A 13,174-nucleotide genomic window follows, 5' to 3' on the forward strand; every position below is an offset into this window, starting at 1 on the left:
CGAAGCAGGGGGACACAGTCATGAACCACATGAGTGTAAGAGGCACGTGCTCTCAGATATAGTAAACACCGTTTTTTTACATTACAGTGTGAAAGTGCCCTGGTAATGCTTAGAGAAGGATCATTAACTCAGCCAGGCGAGTCAGGAGGGCACAGCAAGAAGGTCAACGCAGACACTGGAAGGCTGTCTTGGATTTAGCCCAAGTGTCCAGGATGTTTTGTCCTTTCTCTGATCTCTGCCTGTCTCAAACCTGTTTGTGAAAACCAGACTTGAGGAACTCTACCTTCTCGGGCTGCTAATTCCATTTTTGTCTAATTCCAAATGTTAGAAACTGAGGATGAGACAGTAATAAATTATTATTAATTAACACTCATGTAGTATGACGCAGTTTTTCTGAGGTCACATATAATGTCGTTCGAACTTTGGATCAGCAATTTGATAAGCAGTAGTATTCCCATTTCAGAGAGGAGGAAATTCAGGCCTAGAGCTGCACCTTCCAAATACTGTAACCACTAGCTACATGTAGCTATTTAAATTTAAATTAATTTAAAATAAATAAAATGTAAAATTCAGTTCCTCAGTCACACTAGACACATTTCTGTACTGCCTATGACTAGCAGCTACTGTATTGTAGAGCAAAAATATAGAACATTTCCATCATTGCAGACAGTTCTTCGGACAAATGTGGCTTAGAGAATTTAAAGGACTTTTCCTAAGGTTCCATGGCTAGTTATAGAGTAGACTGGATATCCTGCTTTCAGATCTGAGTCTTTTTCCAGAGTTCCTGGTGGAACCTGTGTTTTGGTTCTGTAAAGCATGCAGGAGAATCTTACACATGATGCTCTGTGGAGATGTTTTTTCCTTCCCCAGTGGAAAAAAAAATTTTTTTTTACCTCTGCCTCTTGTGACATGGTTTCAGGTTTCCATCATGATTTGAAAATACACTCCAGTATGTCAGTGTCCCAGCTAAAGTGTGGTACTCAGTATTAAATACAACTTACACATGGTTTTACAAGCAAACAGTAGAGAGGGACTCTTTTCTCCTTTGAGAGAACATTCTATCATATTTAGGTAACCAAAGCTCATTGATCTTATAGTCATTTCAAAAAAATTTCCCCAAATTTTCAAATAACTAAGACACTTAAGAATTTTATATATGACATGCAATAATAGCCTGAAAAGGGGCTAAAAGATTTCAGTGATACACTTTAGTAGCTACAGTAAAAGAGAATTAAAACCCAAGGGATTGGAGGCACCTGGGTGGCCCTGTTGGTTAAGTGGTGGACTCTCAGTTTTGGCTCGCTCATGATCTCAGGATTGTGAGGTCCCTGAATGATATTCTTGGTATTTCTGTTGGTTTTGTACCTTTAATTAGAAAGGACTATAAAATAGCCACACAGATTCTTTAGTTCTACAGTATGCAAATACAAATAGGTTGTAATATTAGGAAAACTTTTGTTTTAATGTGAGAATGAGCATATCCAATTTCTGCTTTACGGTATTAAAGTTTTATTCCCAGAGCTAAAAAAAAAAAAAAAAGCTAAATTGCGTGTGTTCTCTGGAAAATTTTCTATTCAGATCCTTTGTCTATTTTCTAATTGGATTGTTTGTTTTGCTATTGATTCGTATGAGTTAGTTATATATTTTGGATATTAACCCCTTATCGGAAATATGATTTGTAAATATTCCTTCTATTCAGTAGGTTGTCTTTTTATTTTGTTGATAGTTTCCTTTGCTGTGCAGAAGCTTTTTAGTTTGATATAGCCCCATTTATTTTTATTTTTGTTGCTTTTATTTTTAGTGTCAAATCAAAAAGGTGATTGCCAAGACTAATGTCAAGGAGTTGATGTTGAGAGCTGTGGAGTTGATTAATAGAACATGGTTCCTTTAGGAGCAAAATGGATGGACAATAACAAGGTAATTTCTCAACGTGTATCATTAAAATAAATCAGCCTCAGGAGGCTGTGGGAACTTGCTCCGATCAAGAATCATGATCTTCTATTTCCAGACTTGAGTCAGTTTTTCAACCCAGAAACCACCAACTGAAGAAAAGGTCATGTTCCGAGGAGAAGGACCCCACATCACATGTTAAATACACATGGTAACTATTCCCTTAGCTCTTCCTCCAAAGGGACTTACCTCCATTTACCTAGGTAACTGCACTGGAGAAAAGGGTAAGAACACCCAAATAACTGTTGGATGCAGGGTCTGAACAGTCAGTGATACCTGGGACCCAAAGCATCTATTATAATGGGGGCATGTGGGAGCCAGGTAATAAATGGAGTCCTGGCCAAGCTTTGGCTCATAGTGGGTCAATAATGTCATTTGCTTAGCCTCTGAATGTTTTATTAGAAAATACTTAGTACTTCAGTAAATCACCCACATTGTATCTCTGACCTATAGGGTAAGAATTATAGTGAACAAGACCCCCGCCAAAAAAGGAAAAGAAACAGAAACAGAAATTGAAAAGAAGAAAAGACCAAGTGAGAGTCTGAAACTGCCTCATTCTCTCAGCCAAATAATAAATCAAAAACAGTATCTTAACGTGGGGAGATGGTAGTGGTGGTGACGGAGGAAATTGGTGCCCCTGTTAAATACAAATATCTAAAGATGGTTGATTCCCATCCTGATATTCATCTGGGTTATAAAGAATAACAGTAGACTGCCACAAACTGCACTAAGTAGTAGCCTCATTGCAGATGCAGTGCCAGATGTGATATCCTTTTCTTTGCAAATGAACATAACCTCAGGTACGTGATATGCAACCATTGTTTGGGCAGATGCATAACTTTCCAATCCAGTCAGAAAAAAATGAGGAACAGATTGCATTCATAGGGAAAAGATTACAGTATACATTTTACTTGTCCTCTGTTATAATTGGAAAAGGACGCCATTGAGAACATCACATTAATCCATTATATTGATGATATATTTATCATACCACATGATTAAGAAGTTGCTAGCACATTGGAACGTTGGTGAGGTGCATGTCCTCCAGGGCATGAAACATGTACCCTAATAGGATTCAGGGACCTGTCACATCAGTAACATTTTTAGAGTTCCAGTGGTCAGGGGCATGCCACAACATCCCATCCAAAGTAAAAGACAAATGATTGCATCCTAAACTTCCCAAACATGAGGGAAACAATGCTTGGAAAGCCTCTTCAGATTCTGGAAGGAGTATATTCCACATGGGAGTACTGCTTCTGCCCAAGGGCACGAAAGGCTGCCAGCTATGAGCCAAAAATTGCTCTGCAGTCATATAACCAGGCAGGTTCAAAGGTTTGAGAGTTATCAGTGGTAGGAAAACTGGAGTTTATGGAAAGCCCCAATAGGGAAATGACAACTTTCCCTGGAGGCTTAGAGTAAAGCTATGCCATCTTCAGTGGAGAATTATGTACTTTTGGAAAAATGAAAATGGTTTTTTGTATGAGATGATGACATGAGAGACGAAGCGCCTGTCTGTGGGGCAAAAACCATCATGTGGTCACAACTACCAGTCATGAGCTGAGGTTCTGTCATTAGATCTATTAAGTCATCAAATTGGGCAGGTGCACCAATAATCTATTGTAAAATGGAAGTGTACATCCGGGATTGAGCTAGAGCACGACCAGAGAGCTCGAGGAGAGAGCTCAAGGAATAAGTAGGCAGCCCAGGTGCCCATGTCATCCACTGTATGGCGTCAGTTCCTCTCCCTCAGGTCACACCTACAGGTGTATGGGCCATCTCTTTGGACCAGATGGAAAAACTCAAACTTCGATCAGGGGATTAGTTGCTTCTGTGGGTACAAGCTGAAAATACATGGTAGGTGCCATACAGCTCCACTCAGTGGTGGCACTGAAAGCCAGTCACAAGAGAATCTTCCTGATGGGCAGAACTTCAAGTGGTATCGCCTTTGTATGGAAAGAGAATGGCCCAAGTTTAGAATATATATGGACTGCTGGGCAGTGAGAAATGACATGACTGGCTGTTAAGGGACTTGGGAAGAAAAAGATCTGAAGATTGAATATAAGGGGTAGAGGCAGATGGCATATGGGTGTGGGCATGAAGTGTAAGCATCTTCATATCACATGTTAATGCTACCCCAATGCTGGCACAACGGGTACATAAGCAAAAGGATTATGGTGGCAGGAAAAAATCATGTATAGGCATGGGCTCCTATTCACTGAAGTTGAAGTTTCTGCTGTTGCCAAATGTTTAACCTGCCAGAAACAGAGACCAACGCTGACATGGCACAATCCCCCAAGACCAGCCAGGCACCAGATGGCAAGCTGGTAATATTGGGTACAGTAACATAAACTGCAATTTTCTATACATTTAAGCACAACCAAGTGAAATAAACTTACAGGGGCTTTGATAATTTCCACTACTTTCTTCAAAAAGAAATTGTGACATCCTTTAACAGATATGGCTGTATTAATCTGGTTCCTTCTACTCAAGTCTTATTGTTTTGGTCACACACTTCTTCCAGTGTTCAAAACTGGAGTTTTTCTTGCCTGAGTAACACATTTTGTGTCAGATTTTTTTTTGCATTTTTAATTGCCCAGGATTCTTCCTAGACTTTTCCTTTTTTTTTTTTTTTTGGCATGGTATTTTAAGGAGGCTGCTTCCTTCTAATATTGCTTACAAAATTAATGCTAATTAATGGCCCTTGTTTGCAAGGGTTTAAGTCCTGATTTTTAACCTGACTTGGGCAAAATCACTAGTCTGTATAGTTCTGTAGGTGGGCATAATACTGCATCTTGGAATTTATGAAAACATGGATGCTATACTACTTTTTGTGTAACAGCATTAAACATTCCAACTAATGCAGCTAAAAGGCTAGAGTGCCCTTCCATTTGATCTAGTTGTCTTTATACTATGCTATTCCTTCTCCTCAGACCCTGCCCCACTCTCCGTGACAAATAATGTAATCACAGCATATGGCTCATGCATTACATTATTGGTCATAGCAAAGACTTCAACATCAGCAAGTCTACAGCGGCTGATATCTAAGGTAATTTGGCCTCATCTAGTACCTCTTGAGCAACCTATTGTGTAACCACCATTCTTCTAGACCTTTAATTTGGCAATCCCATGATTTACAATCTAGCTAGCCCAGTGAGGGTTTAGTTTACATTATGCTTAAAAAAGTTTCCAGGGCGCCTGCGTGGCTCAGTCAGTTAAGCATCTGCCTTCCACTCAGGTCATGATCCCAGGGTCCTGGGATTGAGCCCCACATTGGGCTCCCTGCTCAGTGGAAAGCCTGCTTCTCCCTTTCCCCCTCCCTCCACTTGTGCTCTCTCTCAAATAAATAAAATCTTAAAAAAGATTTAAAAATCTTTCCAGATATCTCTGGGATGCTTGGGTGGATCAGTTAGTTAAGCATCTGACTCTTGATCTCAGCTCAGGTCTTGATCTCAGGGTCATGAGTTCAAGCCCCATGTTGGGCTCCACGCTGGGTATGGAGCCTACTTAAAAATTAAAAAAACAAAATCTTTCCATCTCCTTTGGGAGAGGCCTATCATCCTTACTTTTCACTCTACTAATGAAACAGCATTGGAATGATTCCAAACTGAAAAGTGAAACAAAACTTTGCTCGGTCTCACATTAATCAAACTGCATTTATAAAAATTGGTAATGTTTAAATACAACATTACTGTAAAATATTCCTTAGATAGCAGAATAGTATTAACTACACATCTGTCCTAGCACTTAAGTGTTTAAAAAAAAAAAACTAAATTTTTATCTGATAACCTACAATCTCACATTTCCGGAAATAAGGATTTGCGTTCAGTGGTTTTAGGTTTAAGTGTTAAGCATAACATCTGTTTCCTATTCCTTTTAAAAGTAGGTAGATTTTGTCTTGACATGCATCAAGGTTCTCTACAAATTATAATGTTAGAATTAGTAACATCTATATATGGTTCCATAAATTATTTTAATATACTAACCTACGTATGCAAAGAAGTCACCGGTTTCAAAAACCATTTAAAAGATTCTATTGACATGTAAAATATACCTTTGCTACAACTGCTTGTTATCTTAGAAAAATAAACATTCATTTTAAAACACAAAACCATTGTCTTCACTTGGCCCTGTTGGTAACTACTCCTGGAAAAAAGCCACCAACTTTCAATCCTACACTGTCTGTTGCTCACAGCTGAAAGTTAATTAGGGTTTTTTTCCTTAACACCTTTCCACTTTAGTGCTCTTGTTATCAAAGAAACCTTATCATGTTCTTGCTGGGATTTGTCTAGATGCTTTTGGCACAGCCTGTCACTTTCCTTCAAGCAAACCAAGTTTTCTATCTACCCTGCTGAGGATATTTGAAGCTTCCTACTTCTGAAGATGCCTTGCTGCATTAACGATTAAGTGCCCTTTGGTGAACAAATTCGGGAACCAAACCATAGTTAAGTGCTTAGGTAAACACAACCGAAAAGGCACCATGACCAGGTGACCATATGCCTTGGTAAAAACTAAGAGAAAGTATTCATTGCCTCTACCTGGATGCAACTTCATTTGCCAGGGCACAGTACTTACTGCGTACTGGAGGCTGAATTACTCCCCACCACCCTCTGCTTGGTTGGGTGCCCATCTGCATAACACAACCCACACAAATTCTATGTGGTGGTCCTGCTACCACCAACTGAAATTTAAGCATTTTTTAAAATGTGAAATACTTATTATGAAGATCTTGAGGGAGGGTGTTTTAAAGTCCAGTGTTCAAAATAATACTTCAAAAATAGTGCGAAAACGAAGTTTAACAACTTTTAACTATTGGAGGGGTTCAGTTTGAGTCTTTTACTCTGTATTAAATACAACTAAGGCAAACAGTGCCACTGCACATTGAAGAAACTGTCACTCTAAAGTACAAGGATCACAGAGCACGTTTAAATACCTTTCAATTATCTGGAAAAGTAAGGGAAAAAATACCTTCTACAAATAATTTTCCAACTTGCATCTAGATTTCTAGAAGGCTGTCTGTAAAAACTGACATAGACTTACATATACAAACATGCATTTGTGACAGAAAATGCTATAGTAATTGACAATGGAAACAAGGTTTGCATGGATACACTGTAAAGAATATTTCAGTGACCCTACTTAAAGTACTGGTATCAACGATAAAGTTGTTGAAAGGCTAGTATTTCTCATTGAGACTGTCCAGTCAAAATACACACATCAGAACATATGAACTAATATATTGGGAGCCATATAGGGTTTCAAAAATTTAAGAATGGTAAAGTAATTTTTAATGATAATATATTCATAGAATATTCAATGGCACCAACTTTCATTGTGAAAAAATGTCATTAGCTGTAAATGTCTCACTCCTGTAAGAACACAAAGGCAAATGCCTCTACCAACTAAAGATAACAGCTGAAATTTTTCTTATATTTGAATATTCTCTTCTCTAAATTATTGTTGCCAAGTGCTTGATCAAAGGCAGTCCTCCATGTTTCAATACTTTATTATTTAGAGTTCAATGCCATCCTCCTCCTTTCATTTCCTGACACCAAATTAGCGGATAATGAGTCATTTTTGGAAGACTTTATTTCTAAAGGTAAATAATTAAGAAGAGTGGAAAAATTGGTTTATTCCATATAGTAATCTGGTTAAGTTTTTCCCTTCATGGCTTCTATCTACCCCTGCAAATAACCTAACTCCTCAGTGCCAACACCCCGGCATGGTCCAACTAGGTCAAATATCAAGTACTAATGATTTCCAGAACCCAAACACAAAAATCAATGTTTTTTCCTGTAGTATGAAAATTAGATTTTTAGAAGCAATATTCCCATGTTATCATGGGAATCTATTTTAATAGACTTTAGAAAGAACTAGACTATCTAAATTTATAATGCTAAATATTGATATTCCCAAAATTTCACTTGAATTTAGTTTTCAGTGACATAAAACAATTATTATTCATAGTAATTCCTAAAACATAGTATGTAAAACGAGCCACAAGTTTACTTTACAATTTTTCTATAATAAGTACCCAATCCTGTAGAAAAATGCAAACATCATCTTTATTAATATTTACACTTGGTTCTATAAACAAAGTTGGCAAAAAAGAAAAAACTATTTCCATACATATTTATAAAAATTTCAATATGATCTTCATCACTTCTGAAAGGTATTTATTTTTAAGTCTAAAAGCCAGTAAATGTAGAAGTTGAAGGGGAAGAGAAAAACACTGACAACAAATTATTTGAATTTTCTTCTTCCCAAATATCTAAAACATCACATATACCACTGTTTTCAGTGTAGCTTGTGAAACCCAAAAATTCTGACTTCTCGTCACTAGTCTGAAACAAGTCTAGTAGAGATTGTACTGGGGAACTACAAATTCTGTTTCCTTCTTGTGTAATAAGAAATTCTGTTCTTTTCTTATCTAATTCCACATTTGGTTCCAGATTTTCTTTTTTATTTCTTCCTAATAATATTTTCATTTTCCGATGGATCGTACCAGAAGGTAAACCATCCGTATTGTTGAAGTCACATTCATTGGGTTCCTCAGGGGGACTTGGGGACGGAGTCTTTGCCTGAATTGTTAGGTGCTCCTGTGAACTGTTTGTTGCTAATAGACCAGAATCATGACCAAATATTGAATAAAGGTCCTTTTCCTTCAGATCTTTTGCTGGAAAAAGCACAGTATCTGATTTTTGTTTTGGCTGAGATGCAGTATTATCCATACTGACGCTAGAAACTTGTACAGATGTCTGTAGCCTACATTGACACTGATCTACCCTTAGTTCTTCTAAGTCACTTTCATTTGCCATTAATTTATGTTCAGAAACATCAAGGATGCATTCCTGTTTATTTTTATGCAGAGGTAGATGTGTAAAATTTTGTTTTATGTCATCTTCAGCTGGATTTAACATGGAACATTTACTAGTTACTTTCTCATCGAGTCCTCTCAATTCACTTGAAGGGCAGGGGATGCATTCTGAAATAAACAGAAACTTCTGTTCAGGTTCCTGGATTTCTTTATATAGGAAATGCTGCTCAATTACCTGTACATTATTTTCCTTGAAGTCTTTCTGAGAAATATGTTGCAATTCTAGCTTTTCTTTTGGTTCAGACTTTTTCAGGACACTTGCAGTAATAGGAGAAAGTGATCCAATACTGTATTTTATTCTTTATAAAACAAAAAGAAAACATTATTGCTACAAAAAATTCCTGAGTAGTTTAAAGCCAAATTAATAATCTGTTAAAACTATGAAACTTAAATTTAACTTAGAAAATACTACAAAAATACTGAAATCTTAACAGTTAGCCAAATATACTTCAGATGTTTTCCATAATAAAACTTTACAGATATAGCTGGAAACTCTAGCATACCCCCTATTCTCATCCATCATCTTCCCCTTCCTCCCAGAGGTAACCACTATCTTAAATGTGTTTAAAACTACTTCAACCATGTAACTCAAAGAGAGAGGAGAGTAAAGGGATTTGGTTTTGCTCCCAACTTTGTTTTCATTATTCTGAAAAATACCCTAACTTCTATACTTTCATTAAAATTAATATTGTCTCATTTTACTTAACAATGTAGACAATGAGTATTTAGACAAAATAGTAATCCTTAAGTTTCACACATGTATTTGACCTGGAAACCTCTTCTTCATGGAGTCTCTTAATATTCTTTCAATGTTAGTTTGTATTACACAATCCTAAATTATATATTACCAGCTGACTACTGATGTTTTATGTTATACATGTCACAGACAACACTATAGGAATATAGAATTCAGTCTGCCCTTTCAAAACCAGCATGGACACTTTTATATTTATTTTGTTTATACTTTCACCTAAGACTCCTCTTGAACAAATGGAGTATTAAAAATGTGAAAATACTAGTCCAACACTGCCCTCTCTCTCCTTTAATGTCTAGAGATGTTTAGATGACTTATACACAGATAAAAATTGTGCAGAAAATGTAACTAAGAAAAAACCAACTTATATGTTAAGTACTAGTTCAGAATTTTGTTGCAGATTAAATTTTTAGGGAATTCTAAATTCTTACAGTAGCCTATATAGTTTTAATAGTTGAAAATATGCCTCCTCTCCAAATATCATATTATTAAGTCAGTCATGAACAACCATTCTGAATGTCACACAAATAAGAAGTTTAGGAACTGTTCCACACAGATACAGTAAAAAGACTTTCCAGTTAATTTTCAGAAGCTGTACCTTGGTATCCTACTTTCTAGTCTTTATGCCTTAAAATTAGTCTAAAAACAGATATAAGGACTGAATAACCTAGTGGTTTATCATCAATTTAAGCATTTCAAAGAATTTTTTTTTTATCTTGGATTTATGGGAACAATCTAACCAGGATCATTTAGTCAATGTGCAGTAAACTGTCAATGAACAGCACTGTATTCACATTTAAGTCCTGTCAGTACTACTAGTATTATTGCCAAGTAGAATTTAAACAAAAGTATTCAGTGAAAGTATAAAGAAGACTTAATGGAGGTTAAGTGAAAGAAGGTTTATTTAAAGTCCTTAATATTAAATAAAAATTCTAGTTTTTTAGTCCAAGTAAATGGTAAACTTTATGGTCCTACACCAGAGGTTGATAAACTGTATATAGCACATGGACCATATCTAAAGTTTTACTGGAACACAGCCACACCCATTTATTTACATATTGTCCATAGCTGCTTTCATTGTACAATGACAAAGTAAGCTCAAACAGAGATGTTATGGTTCACAAATCCTAAAATATATACTGTCTGGTTTTTAATAAAAAATTTGCCAACTCCTCTTCTAGACTATAATGATGAAGACCTTAATAACCTAAAGCAAGCACTTTTGTTAGTGGAGAGGGGTTGGGAGTGGAGAGAAGTAATCATTTTTTTTTTTAAGATTTTATTTATTTATTTGACAGAGATAGAGACAGCCAGCGAGAGAGGGAACACAAGCAGGGGGAGTGGGAGAGGAAGAAGCAGGCTTCCAATGGAGGAGCCTGATGTGGGACTCGATCCTAGAACTCCGGGATCACACCCCGAGCCGAAGGCAGACGCTTAACGACTGAGCCACCCAGGCGCCCCTGAGAAGTAATCAGTTCTTAACCAAATATACACTCTAAAAATATATATTCCAGGGCGCCTGGGTGGCTCAGTCAGTTAAGCGTCTGCAGTCAGCTCAGGTCATGATCCCATGGTCCTGGGATTTAGCCCCGCATCAGGCTCTCTGCTCAGCCCAGAGTCTGCTTCTCCCTCTCCCTTTCCCTGCAACTCCACCTGCTTGTGCTCTCTCTAATAAATAAATAAAATCTTTAAAAATAATAATAAAAAAATTTTTTTAAATATATATATATTCCTTCTAAGAACAGAAAACTTTGGATTTATTTTTAGTTTAATGCAATTGTTTAAAATTCTGGTAAAATTTAAAACTTAGGCTGATAAATTACCTTTTCTTTTTAGGCATGTCCCTTTCATATTCCACAAAATCAAAAATTAACTTAGATACAATATCATCAACAACTTGATAGTGATTACTCTGTGCAAAGCTTCTGTGTTGTTCACTTAGAAGATGCTGAAACAAAAACAAAGAAGCACATAAATCATATAATTATATTCTTAAACCAAAGATTCTTTTTTAAGTTTTCTAATATTTTCATGCCCCTAAAATTAGGTTTCTAATAACTACTCCAAAGAAATATCCTTTACTACAACTTCAAAGGATGTTAAGTAAAATAAATTTGTCATTTAAATGGAACTGACACCATAGGAACTACATCAGGAAATGAAGATAAAGATGGAGAAATACAACAGTGACATTTAACATTTACAGTATGCTAATATTCAGAAAATCTTCCTCTTTATTTTACCCTTATATAATTACCACTAAATATAGTAGGTCTTATAAAATATTAAATAAATGAAATGTTATAGTTTAACATATAAGATTCCAAAACAAGAGTCCAGAAGGCAGGTTACAAAAAAATGAAGTACAATGAATGCTGTGAAGTATTAAAAAAAAAAGAAAAAATTCATTATTGAGGAACACATTTGCGAATGAGCAAGTGAATTATCTCAATTACCTAATGCTTGTAACAGAATACAGAAGTTATTCTCAGTCTTTCTTTTTAAGAAAAAATTGAACTAGTTGACACTTAATCAGTCTGACAGTCGTGAAGAACAAAAGTAAACAAGCTCAGTGTACTGCGATAAAACTCAAAAGAAATAAAAGTTCCTGCTAAACAGGTGGAAACTCCAGACTAATTCTATTACTTGTCTGTCAGCTGATCAGGGAAGTGCACCTAGAAGTCTGTACCAGGACAATCATGTAAGAACCTCATTTCTGTTTCTCTAGTTTCATGTAATTTTTGATGATTTGATTGTATTTCCAAAAACTAAATTCTCCAGTGATCACAAAAAAATAGTATTCTGGACTATTACCTCCTTACTTGCAAAATTTACCACATACAAATTATCTATGCCCAGTAATGTTAAATAAATGAAAAATGATTTTAAAAAAAAGAAACATTAACTTTCTAAGTGCAGATTCCATTTATACACATTTTTTGGAGAAATCTCCAACTTTTGTGTAGTTGCCCCCTACTTCCACCTACCTCTTATCATTCATCATTTTTTATGTCTTGACTTAAAAGTTACTTTTTCTCAGTTGAGCTTTCTATATTCCTCATCCTATCTTAAGTACCCTCTCATTATTAGCACTGTACTGTACTTTTCTAACACTATCACTAGCCTACTTATAAATGCATTGTTTTGTATCTGTCTTCTCTATTGAACCATAAGATATCCAAGGGAAGAGAATATGTCTGCCTTGTTTGTTGTTGCTTAACCTCCAATAAACCAATTTGCTAAATGAATGCCTTGATACAGGTGGAAATGAAGCACTGTGAAATCTAAGATTCAAAAAAAAAAAAAAAAAGAATATTTTATTCTCAGAGACTAAGAAACATAAACTGTAATAGAAAATGATTTTAAAATATCAATCTCAAAATTTACTACTAATTTTCCTTCCTTGTATCAATCAGTGACCAAGGTTTTCATTTTTTAGTCCCAACATTTTCTGAGCATTACATTACAATTACAAATTGATATTAAGGAAAACATCCATTATAAATTATTCTATCATGGCAATAGTAAAGTAAAATTTTGGGACGAATCTATAATTTAAATTTAAAAATGATTTTTGGGAAGGGAAAATATTTGAG

At 35.7% G+C, this 13,174-nt stretch overlaps 1 protein-coding gene across 2 annotated transcripts in view; it reads right to left on the minus strand.

The window, feature by feature from the left end:
- Positions 1 to 7,992: 7,992 nt before the first annotated feature.
- Positions 7,993 to 13,174, minus strand: part of DBF4 (DBF4-CDC7 kinase regulatory subunit) — a 28,980-nt gene continuing 23,798 nt past the window's right edge. For both annotated transcript variants that reach the window (XM_045793330.2, XM_045793329.2), the window contains exons 11-12: positions 11,402 to 11,526; positions 7,993 to 9,123 (exon numbers count right to left, since the gene is read on the minus strand). In XM_045793330.2, the coding sequence (XP_045649286.1) occupies positions 8,136 to 9,123; positions 11,402 to 11,526 (1,113 nt within the window). In that variant the 3' untranslated portion in view covers positions 7,993 to 8,135. The remainder of the gene's footprint in view (positions 9,124 to 11,401; positions 11,527 to 13,174) is intronic.

Source organism: Ursus americanus, chromosome 3 (genome assembly GCF_024610735.1).
Source record: "Ursus americanus isolate L20-20 chromosome 3, mUrsAme1.1.p, whole genome shotgun sequence".
Taxonomy (NCBI): Eukaryota; Metazoa; Chordata; class Mammalia; order Carnivora; family Ursidae; genus Ursus; species Ursus americanus.